Source organism: Adiantum capillus-veneris, chromosome 8 (assembly GCF_014529385.1).
Source record: "Adiantum capillus-veneris isolate H3 chromosome 8, ASM1452938v2, whole genome shotgun sequence".
Lineage (NCBI taxonomy): Eukaryota > Viridiplantae > Streptophyta > Polypodiopsida > Polypodiales > Pteridaceae > Adiantum > Adiantum capillus-veneris.
Genome location: NC_140938.1, coordinates 130,083,012 through 130,105,638, shown reverse-complemented (window position 1 = coordinate 130,105,638; position 22,627 = coordinate 130,083,012). Strand labels below are relative to the sequence as shown.

Here is a 22,627-nt window from a genome sequence, read left to right as displayed (position 1 = left end):
ATTGGCAGGCTGTGAAGCGCATACTTCGTTACCTTTCAGGTACCCCTAATCTTTCCATGTTCTTTCCAAGGGGAGATATGTATGGAAAGCACAGTTCTATGCAGCTTCTTGGTTACAGCGATTCAGATTGGGCTGGGGATTTTGACACACGACATTCCACAAGTGGGAATTGTTTTAACTTGGGAAATGCATGTATATCTTGGCTAAGCAAGAAGCAACCCACAGTGGTTACATCAACTTGTGAAGCTGAGTACAGGGCAGCTTTCACGGCAACAGTTGATTGTGTATGGATACGTAGGTTATTGGCAGATCTTTGTGAGTGTCAACAGGCACCCACTACCATTTTCACTGACAGTCAGAGTCCTATGGCAGTTGCAAGGAATCGAGTATTTCATGCAAGAACAAAGCACATAGAGGTTCACTACCACTATGTCAAGGAAAGGCTACATGCAGAGGAGATCACACTAACTTACTGTCCTACACAGGATAACATTGCAGATCTATTTATGAAGGTGTTATCACGAGAAAAGTTTGAAGCTTTCCGAAAAGCTTTGGGCTTACTCTCATACACATGATGATCTGCTACCTTGTACGAATTCACACTATCACTACAGGGGGGATTTGTAGACATGTAGTAGTGTTAGTGTGTATACGCGCTTCACCAGGGGGCACTTTTCTCCCGCTAGGTTTTTCCCCCTGGACATCTGGTGTGAAAGGACACCTTATCTCTTAGGGTCTCATATAAGCTTTGTAGCTCTGAGTTTGTATATACTCTATTATTCTAATACAGAGAGATAGACTACAGAGATCTCGTACGCAAGCTCTGTGTCTTCTCCTTCTCCATCTTCTTCCTACTCTGAGTTGCTGTCTTCCTTCTGTTTCCTGTTTCATCATCTTCAACACGCCTCTCATTGAAAAACTTCGTTTGCATTGTCAGGGGTATTTAGGGCACGAGGACTTTTATATCATGCCTTTGGAAGGGTGTGACGTCCTCTAGGAATCCCTTGGTACCATAAGAACAACGCCGTGGTCGAATATTGGGCTAAGAAAGCGACTTTGACCAATGAGAAGGACAAGAAAATTGTACTTGATGTAATTTTGAAGGGCGAGTCCGTCCCTATTGTATCGGCTTCGGCCATTTCAAAATTTATGAAATCCAGTCTTTTAGTTTACTCTATCTATTTGAAAGAATTTAATGATGAACAACGAATGAACATGTCTGAATTGGACAAAGACCGACAAGAATTTCTACACACACATGCTGACTGTTTCTCAGAAGGCCTACCAGGCAACTTACCTCCATCTCGTCCTAAGGACCACACTATTGATCTAATCCTTGGAACCACACCACCGAACCGGCCAGCTTACCGTGTTAGCCGAGCCCAGAATGAAGAAGTCATGAACCAAGTGAAAGACCACCTTGCAAAGGGTCTCATCTAGCCTAATACTTCATCTTACTGTTCCCTTGTTTTACTAGTACTAAAGAAAGACGGATCTTGGAGAATGGGCATTGACTATAGATCTCTCAATAAATCACCATCAAGAATAGATTCCCAATTCCAAGGATCAATGAGATTTCGACAGACTTAAAGGATCCTCTTGTTTCAGCAGGATTGATTTGAAAAGCGATTATCATCATATCAGAATCGCACCGGGAGATGTCTATAAGATAGCCTTTTGGACAAGCTTTGGTTTATACGAATTTTTGGTGATGCCTTTGGACTTACCAATGCTCCGGCAACTTTTAACCGAACGATGGATATGATTTTCCGAAAGCATCGATCCTTTGTGGGCACTTTCTTTGATGATATTATAGTTTTCTCCAAGAATGAAGTAGAGCACCAACACCATCTGCTACAGGTCTTTCGGGCATTGCATGATCATAGAATGGTTATTAATGCCAAAAAGAGCGAGTCTTTCTTGCCGGAGATACATTTCTTGGGACACATCGTCTCAGCAGGCAACAAGAGTACAGATGGACCCGGCCAAAATTGAGACTATCCGTGATTGGCTTGACTTGAAGAATGTTCATGAAGCCCGAAGCCTTTTAGGCTTGTGTTCTTACTACCGACGGTTCATTTGGAAGTTTGCAGAGATAGTTTCGCCTTTGTACTTATTGCCTCAGAAAGGAGTCCCTTCTCGTGGGGATCGACAGAGGTGAGTGCTTTTCAGATACTCAAGCAAAAATTGACTATTGAACCAGTGTTGGCTTTGTTAGACTTGCAAAAGCCTGTTCGAAATTTATTGTGACGCTTGTGGTCGTAGTCTGGGAGTGGTCTAGATGCAAGAAGGCCATGCGATTGCTTATGAAAGCAGAATGTTTTCAAGGCCAGAATTGGTAGCCTAGATTTATGAGAAAGAGCTATTGGCAGTGATCCATGCTCGTACTCAGTGGCGACATTATCTACTCGGAGCCAACTTCACAATTATCAGAGTCTGCGCTACTTCTTGTCACAGAAGCAGCTTTTGAAAAAGCAGATGCAATGGGCTAACATCTTGTCACAGTTTCACTTCCAGATTATCCATGTTCAAGGACATAAAAATTTAGTGGCAGATGCATTGTCTCGGAAGCCCCTCGTCTTGGCTATTTCCGCGATCCATCATAGAAGCTTTGAGGCTATGGTTGACCAATACACCACAAATCCAGACTTTACCGATGTTTTTACTCGGATATAGAATGGCGAGACAGTTCCAGGATATTCCATACGGGATGGCTACTTGATGAAGAAAACGATGTTGTGTGTCACACAGCCTTTGAGGGAAAAAGTCTTGACAGAGTGCCATTGTCCACCGTTTATGGGTCATCACGGCATCGATAACACCTTGAAGGGGATAGAGCGTTATTTCTTTTGGCCGAGACTCAAGAAGGATGTGGACAACTTTGTGCGCAGTTGTTTAGTATGCCAAAAGGTCAAGTTTGACAGGCATAAGGCACAGGGATTACTACACCCATTCCCACCCGCCCTTGGGAAAAGTATTGCAATGGATTTTATCTTTGATCTCTCAAAGACACAGAGTGGGCACGATGGCATTTGGATTGTCATTTGACAGATTTAGCATGCAAGCTCACTTCATTCCAGTGAAGAAAATAGTCAAGCCGGACTATCTAGCGAGATTGTTCATTGTACAGATATATCGGTTATATGGCATGCCTGAGACAATAGTCTCTGACAGAGATCCCTGATTCATGAGTTCGTTTTTGGAGGACTATTTGGGAGAACATTGGCACACGGTTGCATTTCTCGTCATCCTTCCACCCACAGACAGATGGGCAATCTGAGATCGCAAATTCAGTTGTTTTGGATTTGTTGAAGTCTTATATCTCTGATCAAAAGACTCAATGGAAAAAAATTTGTCTTTGGTGGAATTTGCCTACAATAACACGGTTCACTCTTCGACGGGGAAACCGCCATTTGAAATAATCGAAGGTGCTCAGAAGGTTCCTCCCTTTCTCAGCACTAAAGACAAGATTTTTGAAGCCGACCACTACACGAGGGACTTGGACACTGCTTTAGCCATGGTCCATGAGGCTTTAGAGGAGTCTCAAGTACGACATAAGAAGGCGGCAGATTGACATCGACGTGGCTTGAAATTAAAGGAAGACAATTGGGTGCTCTTACATTTTGAAAAGGCACACCTAAGGAAACAAAAGGGAAAGGAGCGACTTTTTCGAAAGCGTAGCATGAGGTATTATGACCCTTTCCAGATTAAAGAAAAGATAAATGACGTCTCCTTTTGACTCAAGCTGCCAGATACTTGGAAGATTCACAATGCATTCCATGTGAGTCTCTTGAAACCTTTTAAAGGTGAGGTGCCAGTTGATGGGGAGCCTGATGAGCAACCCGAAGTGGAAGAGAGCGAGGAGATAGTTGTTCCTCAAGAGATTTTGGCATACAAGGAAAGAAAAGTGAAAGGTAAAGTGATTCGGCGGTTCTTAGTTAAATTCAAGAACTATCTGGCATTGGATACGAAGTGGATGGAGGAAGAGGACCTAGCAGATACTCCTCAGATATTGGAACTTTACCTTGAAGCATTCGGTTTAGCCGCGACTACTCCGAGAGATCGTGCAGATCAGCAGGGTTGAATCTGGTACAGAGGGATTGCACAAGAGGGGAGTCACTCCGCTCTTTTGTCACATATTACCTGGATTGAATAGAGTCACTGATATCCCTTTGGGTTTCAGGGATACTGCTGTGTTGACAATATTCTGTTGTATGACTTTATGAAATGGAATGCTTGAAATTAAACATGAATGATTTGTACTCCCTCATGTGACTTGTTTGAGTGTAGGAACTGAAAGACGAAATGACTGCAACATTTCGGTCTTATAAATCTCTATAGACATGATCTCAATAAGGATTAGTTAATCTGACATCAGTGAGGTCTGGGATGATCTAGATGCGGTTACTAAATACGTTGCTGGCAGTCATGGTCTTAGATTTGGAATGCATTTTTCTGTATTGATTTGTCCTGTGATGTCATGTGCAGTGATGTGAATGTTGTACAAGTACTACATGTGTCGTGTCTAGTGCATTGGTACTTAAGAGTCAGTGTCTGCTGAAAAGGTTTATAGCCCCTGTCTGTTTTGCAGGTGTAATTGAGGGCGATTACAATTCTTTCAAGAAGGGGGTATGTCACAAAGTGATGATGTGGCATGACCACGAGACAGAAGGAGAGCCAACTCTTGAACAAAAGGGCAGATGAAGATTTACCATTTTAAAGAAGCCTATCCGAAAGGCCTATTTTTAAAATATTAAAGCTTGCAAGTTGTACCAACTTATGGTACCCTTGTCGAGGGGGGGGGGGGGGGGGGGGGGGGGGGGGGCTCAAGAGGACACACAGAAGAATTAATGGACTGCTGACGTGGCACTGTACGGACGGCCGCAAATCATGCTGACAGCTATACGGACGGCCGTAAAATGCGCTGACATGTTGACGTGGCAGGCCGTATGGATTTTCGCAATTTGCGCTGGTTGCTTTTGGCAGTTTCTAGCGCTAGCTTTTGAGGGCAGGAGCTTTTGGGGTTAATGCTTTTGAGTTTACTTGCGTTTGGGGATTGCTTTTGGCATCCCTTGTAAGTTAATAAGGAGCCCAAGGGCCTCACTTCTCAGAGCATCTGGACGCAGAGTCTGAGAGCTGAGGACAAGCAGGAGTTATACTTTGCTCAAAGCTTAATACAAAAAGAAATACTAAAAGGGGCGCCAGTCTTTGGGGCCAATCTCTCTTTGCACAGAACTACGCCGGGCCGTGTCGACTCATTAATTGTGAAGTGTTTTAAGTGAATCTCTATTGTGTCGCGACAGAACCTAGACTTGGGGTGCCCAAGTTTGCTACACTCTACATGAGAGAGACATGCATCATATCTAGACAGCTTCTTCCCCCAAAGAGGATGTATTTTAGTGAGCACTTTTGGCCATGCTAGACGAGGGGTTTATCTACAGACCGTGCTACATGAACACGTACGTGCCACGTAGCTCATGAGTGGTGATTGATCAGCTTCGGGTAGCGTCACACCGGCTAGATATAGAGACAAGAAGAGCTGCCCATAGACATTGCTGGCACCTGTAGCGGCACTAGAGGGTGGCAAACAATCACAGCTTACAAACCTCTTCTAGAGTACCACAACCCTACTGCCACCCTTCACACAGACTGGACACAGAGAGGGGTCACCCTACAGCAGGCTGAGGCGGTGATAGCTAGGAGATGCCCCCGACCTCCAGGACAAAAGAGGTCCGAGACTCCATCTCATACAGACCCAGGAGATCCAGACTCATCACCACCAAGCAGCCCAAGAGAGATCTTCTTAAATGCTCGGAAACCCAGTCGCAATCATATGTGAAACCCTTACACCACACCCACCAATGTACGAGATCTTACAACGTATGTTTGACATAGGATGGCCCCCCCCCCCACCACAGGACCACATTTTGTTACTTGGTATTTTCGTCCTTTTCCCAATAGATGGAGAACACACACATGTATATTTGATCCGACTTGGACCTCTAATAGACGTAAACAGGTATTTCTCTCGCTCGCTTTCCCCAGTAACAACACAAAAATTCGATAGAAATCTGAACTTATCATATGCCCAGCATTATTGTTTCTATCCACATTTAGCTTCTCATTTTCTCCAGAGAAAGTTGCTGATTTTTCATCAAAAATTCATTATGAACCTCAGCTTTTTACATATCTGACAATGCTGTTTCTTTTCAGGTTCTTAGTTTTCAAAATGTTGACCCCTTGGGAGTACTGAAGGACTGCAATCTTTTGCTCCCTGTGATTGTGAAACCTCAGATGGCTTGCGGGATCTCACATGCTCATACTATGGTAAAGTGCTGTTTGCTCAAAGGCAGTGTTCTCTACTACGTGCTTAACATGACTATGCCTTCTTAAATTTTCTTAGTGATTTGGGTCTGTGGTCAAAATTTGAAATGGTTTTGAAAAAGAAACGTTAAGGTGCTTACTTTGCAAATGGACAATATTTCTAGCTAGGAATTCATTTGTACATGTCTATTAGAAGTCAAATGTATTAGTATGCTTGATGGCTGACATTGAACGAGTGGTGATTCAATCTCGGCGTTTTCAAGAGCAGTTAGAAGTATTCAGTTTGAAGCAGTCTTCAGTCTTTCCTTGATAATATTGAATGCCTTCGGTTTGCTGAACGTGGTTTCCAGGCTGTCGTTTTCAAGGAAGAAGGCTTTCTCAATCTGGCTGTGCCTGTTCCGTCTACAATTCAAGTATGTAATTACTCTGAATTAGATGTTCTGTTGCAGTTAGGCAAAAAGAAATTTCAAAACAGGAAAAAAATGCATTTTTTAAAGACTTGCTTGGACAACAATAGCACGATCATTCTCGGTGCTAAAAACTTAATGTTTTTGTAGAAAGTTTAACTTTGAAGTCGCCTGAGTGTTTTGGACAATTATTGTTGTGTCAGGAATATATTGATCATGGATCCAGGCTATACAAGTTTTATATAATTGGAGAAAAAGTGTTTTATTCTACTCGGAAGTCTACACCTAATGCAGCGAAGCTTACAGGATCTGCTTCAGATTCAAACATACCTGCTGCTATTGTTTTTGACAGGTATGCCAGGACGTTACTCTGGAATTTTTTTGTCAATCCTAAATTACGTAGAAATTACTAATTGTAATCCTAAATTGCTAAGTTCTGAATTTTATTTTTATTACTCTTGATTGTTTTTACCACAGCTTGAAGTCACTACCCAAACATTTCATCGAGGATGATAAAGCCATCTCTGACCACTCTTTACCTTCCGATGAGACAGATGATGGGCTGGATTTCCAGCTGGTATTTGCAGCAGCTGCTTGGCTACGAGAAAAGCTAAAGCTGACAATATTCGGATTTGATGTTGTGGTAAGATGCCTTCATGCTCGCAAAAACGACCTTTGTTGTATGAAAAATGTCAACTAGCAGCACTTGAAAAAGCCTAGGTTTAGTGTGATCCCACCTACAAGATGTGGAACATACCTCCGAAGGTTTACATTTAAAGGTGAGAAACCTACAAAATTTAAAAAAATTCTAGTATAAGAACCTTCGAATATGGGCAATTTACAATTTACCTGTAAAATTTTTGAGGTGTAGGGTTTCCAAGTTTTTACAAAAAAACATTATTTTGAGCACTGAAGTGAGGGAGGAGAAAGGAGAAGGAAGAAATCATAGGCCCAAGACACATACTAGATAAATGTCTGCATTTTTACATGTTTGGTCTGCAGCAATAATTTTAACAAAAATTAAGGACGACACTTTGGTCACATTTTCCTATTTTGTGGCCAAACGAAAGCTTTGATATAGAAGCAACGAGGTCATCTTAGTGTCCTTTTCCCAGTTTTAGGATGAGGGCCTCATTCTCACATTCCATGTGATGTTTTGCAATTAAACCATAGTTTTTGTCCAGATTCGTTCGATTGGGAAACCATACTCCCAATCGGATTCGAGTATGATTGGGGTTTTTGGGCTTCCCCTAACTACACTGTTAGTTTCTTGACTTGCTTCTATTCTTGGCTAGAGCCTATTTTATGGCCTTGAGGCTCCAATTTTGGCCTTCTCATTTTGTTCTTTGCCTACAAGCCAATCACATTTCCCTAGTATCTGCTGCTATCTACTATAAGATTGAGTCATGATGGTCATGGGTATGTACTATGATGATTGATCTTGGATTGAGCTAGGTTCTAAAATTTCTTGTGGGTTACTGCTTTCTATGGTTTTGTGCTCCTCTGTAGTGTATAAAAGTCATACCTACCTAGACTGTTTTTAGTGTGCCATATGGAATCCTCGGGGGGTGTGATCTGTACTTATTCAGTACATGTCCAAGTCCGATGTATGGAAAAATTATGGAATAAACTGGTCATATATTTTATGTGAATCCCTTTGGCGTCAATTGGTTATGGAAGGGACCAGAGGAATTTCCATTTTGCTATTTTGCTGGTTATCATACTTGAAGTATTTTTCCTTTTGCTAAACAGATCGAGATGAACAGCAACGATCATGTTATAATCGACGTAAACTACTTCCCAACGTTCAAAGATATAGATGATCAAAAATCCATTCCTGCCTTTTGGGATGCCCTTTTGAAGGCCTACACTCTCCACAAGGAGTCACAAGCTTGACCAAACCTGACGAAAGGTATACAAAGAAGTGAAGAAGATTTGCAGCATTGCTAGAGTGATCACTCAGTCTGTGTGTGATAGCTTAAGCTTAATGAAAAAATGATGTTGCTTCTAGCTTAAGGATAATCATGTCTGATTATGACCGGCTTTGGAACTTACGTAGCCTGAACTTGTCATTTTGATTTGGATCTCTCTCTCTCTCTCTCTCTCTCTCTCTCTCTCTCACACACACACACACACACACACACACACAAGCGCGCAATGTCTCACTTTGAGGTCATTGACACAAGCATAATCATAATGAAAATTCCCTATACCTTTTTGCAAACCATGGTTGCATATTTGTTGGAAAATAATGCATCTCTTTCTCTCTTCCCCGTTCGGCTCTCCTGATTCCTAAAATCCATGAATTCTTAATCGAGCTTCTTGGCAGTGAATAGCTATACTTTTTGGTAAGTTGTCAATACAAAGCTCACAAATTTATGAAGCTTAATTGTAGCATTGGGTTTCAAGAACTTCTACCAATTTTCATGAAAAAATATGCTCAGAATCACAAATTATTATTTTTTTCGTTACACAAGTCTTTTGTCTTTTGGTGTCGAGTTAGTCAAGGCTCTAGTCTCAATGTGTACTGAAAGTAAAATCCCCTTTTGAACATTCTAGTGCAGTCAAGTTTGTCAAATTTGCTGCCTCTTGAGACGTCATATGCGTATGATGTCTAAGTTTTCAAATTATCCATTCTTCATAAAAATAAGTCGGCAAAAATTTTTTATTGCATTTTTATCTTCAAACTCAACTTTTTCATGATTTTAAATGCAAAAAAGCACTTCAGTAAACAAATCAATAAATCCGTGATGAATAGCTCTAGATCATAATCAAGCCACTTACTTAAAGCTATTCCTACATACCATATGGGGTTTTGCATTTATGAGTAGAAAAACGTTTCACTGTCACACAAGGACTAACAAATGTTTTTATCACCTCACAAATCATTCGCCACCAACAACTACTTTAATCTACAATTAATACTACAAATCTTAATTAAATCTATTTGGTCGCAGACCCTTAGGAAGACATATTTTTTGGCTCTCCCCTCTTTCGGATCCACTTAAGACAAACACTCTTTAGTCAAAACTAAAGCAATCAACCATCACAGTTAGTAAGATTACCTACTCGAGTCCTTTTGTCTCCAGCAACTCAACGTCACCAACATTGTGGGAGTGAATCACACCACCTATAAAGTGCATGTAACACCACCTAGATCAATATGATGTCAATGGAGGATATATATGACATGAGTCACCCGGAGGAAATCTCTTTAGCTTGTCAAGCTAAGTCTATCCCACACATACAACACTTTGGAAGGCCAACTAAACCACAATCAGGAATCTCACTGTTCTCAACTACACCACCCAACCTATATACACACAAAGGAGAGGAAATTCCCATAATCGTATGAAATTTAAAGAACACCATCCTTTCACTAGGATACACCCATCTCAACCTCTACACTCAAAACCTTCATTTTGAAAGTGTTCGAAAATAAGGCTTTGTTGACTTATGTCGTACTATTGACCCATGGGCCAACAAAAAGCTCCAAATCTTCATGACAATAAGGAATGTATTTTTTTTGCACTTCCCGTATCTAGGTAGTTCCAATTATGTAGTAGTCATTTGCTATGTTAGACCAAGGCTCACTAATTGAAAATCAATAGCTACATTCAATACAACACTCAAAAGTTGTCCCTTGAGACTTTCCATTATACATGGTGTGTGCATATCTATAAGGGCAATGTTTGAAGTAATGCTTCCTTTTTCATGATTATGGTATAATTCCTACCTGCAGTCTAGAGTTTGCTATGAGCATATCGATTTGGGGAAGCTTTACCATTGTATGGCATGACCATTCAATGGGTACTGCTATTATACCTAAGACAAGTTCCGGGAAAAGGTGCTCGCCATGGCCGACCACTTGTTACAATTTGAGAGACGCTAGGGGCTTCTCTTCTTTTGTGTTGTGGATTTGCATTTTTGCTAGGACATGGTTCCTAGGCAAAGTTTTCCAGAGTTTCTGTTGATCCAAACAAATCTACATGGTCAAGGACAACAACAATCAAGCCAAGCAGGTACGAGAAACATACCTTGTAAGTATTTTTTTACTTTTTAATATGCTACATAATTCAAGAAGGTTGATTATATTTGCTTGCTCGACAAGGTTGAGTTTCTTTTGCTTCGACATTTGTAAGTTGACTAGAGTCTCGTTAGCTATGAGCTTAAGAAGTCCATGAGTAATCATGTGAAGCAAGGTTTCAATTTTGATGCCTGGCATCGAGGTTTCCAAAGTTTGGAAACCTGGTACATATATCAACTCTCTCGCGCAACAGATATGGCTTCAAGCCAGATTCGAGCGAGTATTTCCTTCGGAATTTCAGGAGAATTGGCTACAACAAGGCAACAAGGTCAGACAATTTTAAGTTTCTCTTGTTTTTCTATGTTTGAACCTCTAATTTTGAAAGGATTACATGCTATGCAAATCAAAGTGTTTTGACATATTTAATGAGAAGCAAGGCTTCTAACCAATGCCGAGGTGTTTCCTATTGATTTGAGATCAAGGGCAATGGTACGCAGGTTTGGGGTTTTGGCAATCGGGATATAAGTTCACATTTTACGTAGGATAATGTTGAATAGTGTATCCAAGCCACTCAAGATTGTGCATGGAACTCACTATCTTGGCTCACTCTGTTGAGACCATCATTCTAGCCAAGGGCTTACCAATTTATTTCTTTGCTTTGCATGCATGGTGTACTGATACGTTTGACTCAATTCTACTTCATCATTATTTACACTCTGCTATGATGCCAGATACTCTGTCAAGGACACAACAAGCTAGTGAATGTTTGCAATGATTTAATCTAATGAACTTATTTCCGGGGTGACCAGCAAAAGTAAGTCAATCTGATACAGTCACAATCATTGCCAAGGGTAGGTGGATCAAGTTGCCTTATGTTTTTGGTTGTGATAGGAGATGGGCTATGGGGGGTGAAACCTATGGGGGTTCATGGCGAGTATGGCAAGCAGAAAGTGCAAAAGAACAAGAGCGAGAGAGAGGCTCGGTACAACAAAAGCAAAAAAAAAGGGACACACATGCTTAATTCATTATTCTTTGTAAACCTTACAACATATATAAAGAAAAATTTTCCATACACAACTTGAACTCCAACTGAAGCTACCTGCATGCTTTATAAGAGGAGTTTCCCACAGGCTAGACGCACACTGGACTTGCATACCCAACAACCCCCTCCCCTCAAGTCCAAACCATTGACTATGGACTTGATACAGACCATGGCAGAGTCCAATCACCTGAAACCATGAGTAGAAGTCCCCCCCTTGACTATAGCATAGGTGTGTGTAGGGGTATAAAGCCCAATGTGGTCGCCCAGATAAGTGGACGGGCCGCCAGGTATGTACACATATTCTTTTGTAAAAACCTAATAAGAACTCACTATGCTCTACACATTACAACAGAGCGAGTTCACCATATCGTCGTGCTCTTCTTCTCGCACTCTCTCGCGTCGCACTTCCACTCGTACTCCTTCAACTGGTATCAGAGCTCAGATTGAGGCTCGGTGCAGCATTGCAGGAAGCTAGAGTCACCTGCTCAGATTGGAGTGAGATTTGATAGGCGAAGACACGGCCCCAAATTCTATAAGAGCGCTGGAAGGGCTTTGTGTTCTCAAAATTTCATTCTGAGGTCATCTCGGCCACCGTTCGGCTTCGACAAAGTTCTGTGCAGGCCATTTTCAACTATGTGGTCTCGGCGGGTGCAGATCCGACTCTGCAAATTTGGGGTTTCAACTTACGACTGCAAAGGTGCTGAGGATATCGGCACTCCCAGAGTGCTGATTTGTGGTTGTCTACACATCGAAGGACAGCTCACAGTTCTTGGAGGCATGTCACATACGACACGGGTACATCTACACACAGACTGTAGGCGACATCCACTAGTTCATCAGGTAGCTTGTGTTTGCTGCTTGATATTCCATATTTCATCCTGAAATTGCTGGTACTTCCACATGGGATATATTGTCAGAGATGATGTATGTCTGTTGAGGCGCTGGCTGTGAGTCACGCAGCAAACAACCGCCGCAACCGTTACAACATAAAGTGGGAAATTTGTGGATGTATGACTTTGTGGGAAGTCTATGTACTGTCAGATTTACTGCAGCCTTTGTTGAGGGTCGAGTGAGGTTTTATTGAGCTCGGGGATTCTCGAATGTTGAGATCCTTTCGGTGATACAGGTCTTGGAGCGATCCCTCGAGCACCCTTAGATAGGCAGCTAGGATGTATTGACTGTGAGTTAGACAGTTGGGATTACATCTTTGCTTTACTGTCGTTGAGGCATTGTCGCAGTCTATGCTTACAGGACAGTGAGAGACAGTACAGGTGCAGAACAGGTTTACCCGTAGCTTATAGAGTCAGAGAGACAGTGGTTTTTGAGTTGTTTTTTGGTCTGTTTTTTGAGTACACCAGAGCTATTTTACAAAGGAGACTCTGCCGAAATTTTTGCAGAATCTAAATCTTTCTTGGTTCATTTGACAGATTGATATTGGTTCAGAGGTCAGATTACAGGGAAAACTCTGCCGAATTTTTCCCAGAAAAGTAAACTACTGTGAAGCGTAGCTATGGATGGATCACAGGATTGCTCTTTACAATATCAAGAAGCTGGATAGAACCAATTTTCCATTGTGGAAGAAGCAGATTTAGCACGTGTTGGTACAAAAGAAGCAGATAAAACCTATAAAGCTCAAGGGGATAAAACCAGAAGATATGGACGAAGATGAATGGAGTGAAATGGATGAATTGACACTTTCTACCATTATGTTGACTTTGGCAGAAAGCGTTTACTTCAATGTAGCAGACGAGATGTCGGCTTATGAAGCATGGAAAAAGCTGAGTGATCTTTATGAGAAGCAGAGTGCAGCTTCATAGGTATACTGGCTTAAGAAGCTTGTTGACTTGAAGATGAAAGAAGGGACACCTATGTTCAATCATCTGAATGAATTCAGCAGCATCTACAGTCAGTTGTCAGCTCAAGGTGTCAAGTTTGATGAACCTGCTAGAGCTATGTTCTTGTTGATCACATTGCCGGAAAGTTGGGACACTTTTCGCACAGCTTTGAGTAATTCTGCACCTCCAGATGGTTTGACCATAGCAGGTGTAGAAGGCAGTCTGCTTACTGAAGAAACCAATAGAAAGACAATGGACAAAGGCAAAGAAACAGCCTTAGTTGTCAAGGGAAGGACCAAAGAAAAGTACAAACGTGGAAAGAGGAATCAGTCTCGTAGCAAGTCCCGCAGTGCTAAAGGCAAGAGTGACATAGAATGCTACCATTGTGGCAAGAAGGGTCACATGAAAAGAGACTGCAGAGAATGAAAAAGCAGAAAAAGGCAAAGAGAAAGCTGAAGACCATGGTGACAAGAACAAGTCCTCAGTGAAGATTCAAGAAATAAATGTGACAAACATTGTTGCAGAGGATGACAGTCTAGTGTCAGGAGACATCTACTTATTGAAGAATACAATGGACTCAGCTCTTCTTACAGTATTTGATGGACATGCCTTGAGTGACTGGATTATCAACTCAGGGGCATCACTTCATGTGTCTCCAAACAAGGAGTGGTTTACCTCTTATGTGACCACTAAAGATCATGTTCGGCTAGGCAATGGACAAATATGTGAGATCTTAGGTGCTGGAGATGTTCAATTGAAGTTTTAGAATGGCTCTTCTTTCACGCTGAAGAATGTGAGACATGTTCCTGCAATTACAAAGAGCTTGATCAGCACAGGTTTACTTGATGATGTTGGTTACGTCACCACTTTTGAACAGAACATGTGGAAGATATCCAAGGGTTCTATGACAGTAGCACATGGAGTAAAGTCTGGAGGACTTTACATGATTTATGTATCAAATGTCTCTAAAAATGTAATCAATGTAACCGAGCAGCCGAACGTTTCTTTGTGGCATAGCCGGTTAGGACATATGTCCAAGAAGGGAATGGAAATCTTGTGTCGTTCTGGTTATTTGCCTGGCTTTTCATTTAATGATTTTGAATTCTGTGAACATTGTCTGTATGGTAAGCAAACACAACAACCACATAAGCATAGAAGCAGTATCAGAGATACATAGTTGGCACTTGTTCATAGTGATTTGTGTGGACCTATGCCTAACCTATCTCTAGGGGGAGCTTCTTACTTTATGACATTTATAGATGATTACTCGAGGAAAGTATGGGTTTACTTTCTCAAGCACAAGGATGAAGCGTTTAGTGTTTTCAAAATGTTTGTGACACTTGTGGAGAATCAGAGTGGCAAGAAGCTTAAATGCTTACGCACTGACAATGGTGGAGCGTATGTTTCAAAGGCCTTTCAGGACTTTTGTGAGTCAAAAGGTATAAAACGTGAACTTACTGCTCCTTACAATCCTCCTCAAAATGGTGTTGTTGAGAGGATGAATAGGACCATACAAGAGAAGGTCAGAAGTATGTTGTCTAATGCACAACTGCCAAATGGGTTTTGGGTTGAAGCTGTATCAACAGCTGTTCATCTTGTAAATAGATCTCCTAGCAAGGTTTTGCAGAAGGATTCAGTGGCAGAGATGGTATGATCAAGCAAGGTGCCCTCATACAAGCATCTCAGAGTCTTTGACTGTGAGGCATATACTCACGTTCCAAAGGAATTTAGGAACAAACTTGAGCCAAAGAGTAAAAAGTGCATCATTCTAGGCTATGGTAATTATGGTGAGATGGGGTACAGACTTTGGGATCCCGAATCCAGAAAGGTTATCCGCAGCAATGATGTTCACTTTAACGAAGCCAAATATCATTCTAAACCAGAGAGGGTTGAGGAGATTAGAAGAGTTGTCTTCCAAGAAGATGGACCTGCATGTGCAAGACAAAATGTCAGGGCTCAAGAGGAGCAAGGACAGGATAGAGTGGAACCACAGGTTGTGGCTGAGCCTGAGTCACCTATTTTGCGTAAATCTGGACGTATCACGCGACCTCCTGATCAGTTTGTTCCATCTATAACCTATGTCATGTTGACTGATTGCAATGAGCCTTCATGTTACAAGGAAGCGGTGCAAATGAGCCTTCATGTTACAAGGAAGCAGTGCAAATGAAAGACTCTGGGAATTGGCAATTGGCCATGTAGTCAGAGATGACAGCCCTGCATAAAAACCAGACATGAAAGCTAGTTAAATTACCACAGGTCACAAAGGCTCTACCTTGTAAATGGGTTTACAGGTATAAGATCACCGCTCATGATAGTCAGCCAAAGTACAAAGCAAGGCTTGTTGCCAAGGGCTTTAAGCAAGAACAAGGCATTGACTTTGATGAAGTCTTCTCTCCGGTGGTCAAGATGACTACATTGAGATGCTTTCTTGCATTGGTTGCCATATTAGCTTTGGTGTTGCACCAAATGGATGTCAAGACAGCGTTCTTGCATGGTGATTTAGATGTGGAAATTTACATGCAGCAGCCAGAAGGGTTTGTTGAGAAAGACAAGGAAGATTTGGTATGCCAGTTGTTGTTAAAGAGTCTTTATGGCTTAAAACAATCACCGAGGGCGTGGTACCATAAGTTCCACAAGTTTATGCTTTCTCAAGGCTACAAACGTAGTGAGTTGGATCACTGTCTTTATACAAAGAAGGCTAAGGATGAAAGTTGGCTGATCCTTATTTTGTATGTGGATGACATGTTGATTGCTGGCAAGCACTTGGAAGAAATTTCAGCTTTGAAGTCAAAGATGGAAAAATCGTATGACATGAAAGACATGGGTGAGGCAAGTCATATACTTGGTATGCGCATTGAGAGAGACAGATCAAAGAAGTTGATTTGGTTATCTCAAACAGAGTATATTGACAAGGTTTTGCAACGTTTCAATATGGAGAAGGGAAAGGCATTGAGTGTTCCATTGCCACCATATGTGAAACTTAGCAAACAAGATTGTCCTATGTCTGAGGAAGAACAGGCTGAAATGGATAAGATTCCATATGCGTCTGCAGTGGATAGTTTGATGTATGCAATGATTGCTACTCGCCCAGACATTGCATTTGCAGTGGGAGTAGTAAGTCGATACATGTCAAACCCAAGCAAGAAACATTGAGAGGCAGTGAAAGGAATATTGAGATACCTGAAAGCTACAAAGAGTATGCGTATATGCTATGGGAGTCAGGAGTTAAGTGTAAAGGGTTTTACAGACTCAGATTATGCAGGTGACTTAGACAACCGAAGGTCTACATCAGGGTATGTCTTTACATTGGCTGGTGAAGCAGTATCATGGCGTTCTAGATTACAAGATTGTGTTACTCAGTCTACTACAGAGGCTGAATATGTTGCAGCATCAGAGGCATGCAAAGAATCAATTTGGCTTAATCAACTAGTAACAGATTTGGGAATCAAAGAAGAGATGTCTGTGTTATATTGTGATAGTCAGAGTGCTATACAATTGGCTCGAAATCCAATTTATCACTCAAAGACAAAGCATGTGGATGTGAAGTATCATTTCATCAAGGAAATGCTCGAGGATAAGCAAATTCAGCTTGTCAAAGTTCACACCACAAAAAATCCTGCTGATCTACTTACAAAAGGACTTCCCTCAGAGAGCTTTGCGCATTTTTGCAAGCAGTTAGGTGTAGGGTAGTACATCACTTCTCTACATCTCTTGTATATTAGCTTGTATATTAGCTTCTCTCACACTTAATGTACCACATTGGACTTTAAGTGGGAGGTTGTTGGGGTATAAAGCCCAATGTGGTCGCCCAAATAAGTGGGCGGGCCGCCAGGTATGTACACATATTCTTTTGTAAAAACCTAATAAGAACTCACTATGCTCTACACATTACAACAGAGCGAGTTCACCATATCGTCGTGCTCTTCTTCTCGCACTCTCTCTCGCGTCGCACTTCCGCTCGTACTCCTTCACTTCTCTCAAACAATGATCAGTGTGAGACATACCAGAACTCAACCAAACAACAAAAGGGCGGTCTTACCAAATTTTGTTGGTGGTAGTGTTTATAACCCTGTACAAATTTTGGCATGACAATAATTGAAAACAAGGCTTTGACTGAAAAATGTATGATTTTTTTGACAATAGACAAAAGCTGACAAATCTATGACATTAAACTGGCAAAAGTAGTTTGTGAAACTTGTACCTCAATCTTGAAGTAGTTCTTCATGTATGGCATCTGTTGATGTATTGAGTGCTTGAAGCAAAATCATTGAAAAATCACCATTGTCTTTCTTTCTCGAGAGGCTTTGATTTTTTGGAGTCGCCCTCATGCTTTTCTTTAGCATCACCATCCAAGGCCAGGGTGCTGATCAGCTAATCGAATTGATCAAAAATATTCTTGTTATCATCACTAGACCACTTCTTTGGAGGTTTATTAACCACCAACTTGTAGGCTTGACAACTATGAGGGTTTTTTTATATGCTGCCAACACGCCTTGCCAATTCACCACCTGCAATGTGGAAATTCACAATTGCTTGATTTGCTAATCGACTGTTCGACTATTAGCATTGACGAGCACCGTACTGCAAGGTTGAGGGTACCCGAGGGTGGGAATCTCTACTTGGAAAACTTAAATGGTGGCCACTTTTTAAGCGTGAACACAAAAAAAATGCTTTCTCTGTAGCAATGTCAAGCAGAACAGCGCAATGGCGAACAGACTTGTTGCGCTCATAGTCGTCTACAGAGTCCAAATTGGACATGCTCACAGTGTCAAAAAATCGTGTTCAAGCCAAGGCGTTGATGATGATGCAAGATTGGCCCGGAGATATGCAGGTTAATGAGTCTCGAAACCTATTGTTAGGCGCCTGCTCCCACGAGATGCATCAAATGCAGGATTTGAAGCTCACCCCAAAACTCTGATACCAGTTGATAGAAGATGGGCTATGGGGGGTGAAGCCTGTGGGGGTTCATGGTGAGTATGGCGAGCAGAAAGTGTAGAAGAACAAGAGCGAGAGAGAGACTCGATACAACAAAAGCAAAAAAAGGGACACGCTATGCTTAATCCATTATTCTTTGTAAACCTTACAACATATATAAAGCAAAAATTTGCCATGCACAATTTGAACTCCAACTGAAGCTACCTGCATGCTTCATAAGGGGAGTTTCCCATAGGCTAGACGCACACTGGGCTTGCATACCCAACAGGTTGCACTTTAGGAGAGTGCATTGTACAAGCACATTGTTCTATGCTTATAGAATAAGCTACATCACAGACATTGTTTTCCCAACAGCATACGTAGGGGACATACACCATAGTAGCATAAGGAATTTTCCTCATCCCAACATTCTCTCTCTCTCTCTCTCTCTCTCTCTCTCTCTCTCTCATTCTTAATTCTCTGTGGGGATAGTGAAGCTAGGCATAATTTTACTAAAATATTTCTATGGTGATATGGTAATAGGAAGGGCTAAGATCCATCTATTTTTGAAAGGCTTAGAGTCATCAATTTTGGAATGGTTAAGAGTCATTTGTTTGTAATCATTCAGTGATTGCTACCAAGATTGAACAATTCTATCCAGTTGAGTACCCATCCATCCTAATGGCCAATCAAGTGTCTTGCCATTAGTGATTTTTTTGGTTTTACGATAGCACTACATACTTTTAGTGTGAACATCGTTGAGTTTTTGAACATCTAAAACTTGTAAAGGCTTATCTCCACCAAGATGTATAGATGGCGCAAACATTTCAGATAGCACGGCTATCCATTAAAACATCCAAGATTCTAGATTTTTAAGTCCACCAAAGATCTAATTGTGAATACGATTCCAACTTCAATGGATCTCCTATTTTGTCTATAGCACTGAGAGTGTCTATATGAGCATAGTTTTGGGGTATAGTCAGCTTGCAATTGCTAAATTACTTACTAAGTGTTGATGGTCACTTCTTAGAACCTTCACACTTGCAATTTCAAGGAAAGAAGTCCTTACTGTCACGCAAAGTATGCACCAGTCATTTTGGCATACCTCTAGCCTGCTCATTCTCAGCCCTTTCCTCATCAAGTATATCATGTACATCTGCATCAGAAATTGGTTGATTGTAGCATTTCTAGAAACCCCCATAAGTTGTACATTTTGCCTCATTGGAATCTACATTCTAACTTCCACCATTGAAAAGAGGCAACAAAGTGCCATAAATGTCCTGTGAGCTTACATTATTGTCTCTAGTACATGACATCAAGGGTTGAACAGAATCTTCCACAAACATAACATCCCATGAAACCAAGATATGCTTTGTTTGTGGATGATACAACATGTAACCTTTCCTTTCAGCACTATAACAAACAAAAATGCATTTGACAGCCTTATCATCTAAGTTTTTGCGCTGCGTTTGTGGCAACAAGGCATAAGCCAAACAACCAAAAACGCGCATGTACTCAATAGAAGACTTTTTATCATGCCATGATGCATAAGAAGTCATAGACTGCAAAGCTTTTGTAGGACAACTGTTAAGTATATAAGTGGCACACATAATAGCCTCAAGCCAAAACGAATGTGGAAAATCTTGACTTTTGACCATACATCGTGTCATTTCCGTAAGAGATCTGTTTTTATTCTCATCAACATCATTTTGTTGAGGTGTATACGGTACTATACATTGGTCTTTTAACCCATGACTAGTCAAAATGCATTAAATTCATGAGACATATACCTCCCCCCCTTCAATCAGAATGGAGGGTGTCCATTGTACATTTCGAGACATTTTCATCCATAGCCAGATATTGCTTTAAGCAGACACACCCATGCATGCTTGGAGTAATCATCAATGGAAGTCATGAAATAAAGGTAATTTTCCAAGGACGGAGTTTGCATGGACTCACAAACACTTCGGACTTTGCTTTAAGCAGACACACCCATGCATGCCTGGAGTAATCATCAATGGAAGTCATGAAGTAAAGGTAATTTTCCAAGGACGGAGTTTGCATGGGCCCACAAACATCACTATGCACAACTACAACATGCATCTGGCCCTAATTGAACCATCCTTTGGAAACTTCAAACGCTACATCTTACCCAAAATACATCCTTCACACAAACATGTTTGATAGGTGCTTCAAGAGGCGAAAAAGAAGCAACCATATTAGATTTTTGCAAACGTAGCAAACTTACAAAATTCAGATGCCCAAAACTTGCATGCAAAGTTTTGCATCTAAAATAGCATTAGAATCCACAACTACATTTGCAAAATTCTGGCCACACTTCTCATACAAAGTGAGCTTATACATCCCACGACATAAAATGCCAGATGCAACAATTTCGTCACGAAAACTAAGATCATGTATTGTACATCTATCATCCACAAATTTGACTACAAGGCCAATTCTAGCAAGTGCAAATACAGACAAAATATTCTTCTTGATCCCAGGTACATACAGTGTATCAAGAAGTGTGAAAGAACTACCATTTGTAGCAATAAGCATAATCTTTCCAACTCCTTGAACCGGACAAGAGGCGTTGTTGGCACAAGTGATTGAATTCCTATGAGGGACAAACCGAAGAGAGGTAAATAAATCACTATGTGAGGTAATGTGCTTTGTAGCACCACTATCAAAATACCATATGTGAATCTGTAGTAGCAGCTGACATGCATGCATCATGGACATCAAGATCATAAGAACACTTTGCACTTAAAGCCCTCTCTACATCTATGTCAGCATCACAATTTCCTTTCATAGAAGACTCTACAATAGCTGCACTTGTATTGGACCTTGCAGTTGATCCAACCTCTTTCTTCTTGGCCTCTTTTGCCTTCAATTTCATACACTGCTTGATCAAGTGATCGTTAGCTTTATAATAATGGAAACGCATCTCTTTTTTGCCTTTATCACCCAAACTCCTAGATGAATTGCTGCCAGCAGAAGCAATAGGAACATGTGATTTACCACTCACAGAAGAACCATGAGAAGTGGCTATATTGTTGTTACCACCTTTTCTTTGAGTAGCAATAAAGGCATGTTCAATTGCATGTTGTCTAATCGTGTTTTTTTTGGAAAGTGACTCTTGTAACAGCAATGTGCATAATGCATCAAACTTGAAAACTTTTGGATTTCCGTGGGTCATAAGTCTCCAAGTACTAGCAAAAGTTTGGTAAGAATATGGCAAAGCATCAAGAACAATCTACATAAGGGAACTGCCAGAATTAACTTCGCCTGCAAAAATAAGTTGCTCATTGATATCCTTGACACCAGCAAGAAAATTTTCCATCTCATCTTCCTCATGCATAATCTTCGACTCCACCTCTTTACGCAGCCATGCAATGTTTTCCTCATTGCGACTTGCATAAAGACCAACCAAAATATCCCAAGTCTGTTTTGCAAATTTTGTTGAACAAATATGAGGAGTAATAGTGTACTTAACTGACAATGCAATCAAAACATGAGCCTGCACATCTTTTACATCCCAACGAGCTTGCTCACCTGTAGACAAAATAGCTCTTGCAGTAGCAATTCTGCCACCAAAACCTGCAACATCCTCAACATTGCCTACATCCTTAGAACCACGACGTACATCAATGCCCTACACAATATTACAGTCACCCTTTGACACAAGTACATGTTGCATCATGTAAAACAACATAGGGTAATTGTCCCCATCCAATCTATCCTCAATAGCAAACATCTTGAACATATGTGTTGTTGTCAGCCATGGCAAATGCCTGCATCTGATGTAAAAATTTTCCAAAAAGAGGAGAAAGAAGGCGGGACCAACACGTGCTATATAGAACAACCCATAGAAGATTGTAAGGGACCTCTTATGCAAAAAAAGGCACTAACAAAAAATTTGCACAAAATGACGAAATGCCTATGTAGTACTACCTATAAAGGAAATGGAGGCCAAAATGAGCCCGAATCAGAAATCTAAGTACCCTAAGCTCTTTGAGCTTACCCAAAGTATTTGTTGACCTATTGACATTCGCCAAAGCTAAAAAAAATTAAAGAA

At 41.1% G+C, this 22,627-nt stretch overlaps 1 protein-coding gene across 2 annotated transcripts in view; it reads left to right on the top strand.

Annotated features, from left to right (window-relative positions):
- The window catches only part of ITPK4 (inositol 1,3,4-trisphosphate 5/6-kinase 4), a 152,954-nt gene extending 144,013 nt beyond the window's left edge, over window positions 1-8,941 (top strand). For both annotated transcript variants that reach the window (XM_086518514.1, XM_086518513.1), the window contains exons 8-12: window positions 6,214-6,327; window positions 6,675-6,737; window positions 6,935-7,083; window positions 7,209-7,374; window positions 8,484-8,941. In XM_086518514.1, coding sequence (XP_086374640.1) covers window positions 6,214-6,327; window positions 6,675-6,737; window positions 6,935-7,083; window positions 7,209-7,374; window positions 8,484-8,627 — 636 coding nt within the window. In that variant the 3' untranslated portion in view covers window positions 8,628-8,941. The remainder of the gene's footprint in view (window positions 1-6,213; window positions 6,328-6,674; window positions 6,738-6,934; window positions 7,084-7,208; window positions 7,375-8,483) is intronic.
- The last annotated feature ends 13,686 nt before the right edge of the window (window positions 8,942-22,627 follow it).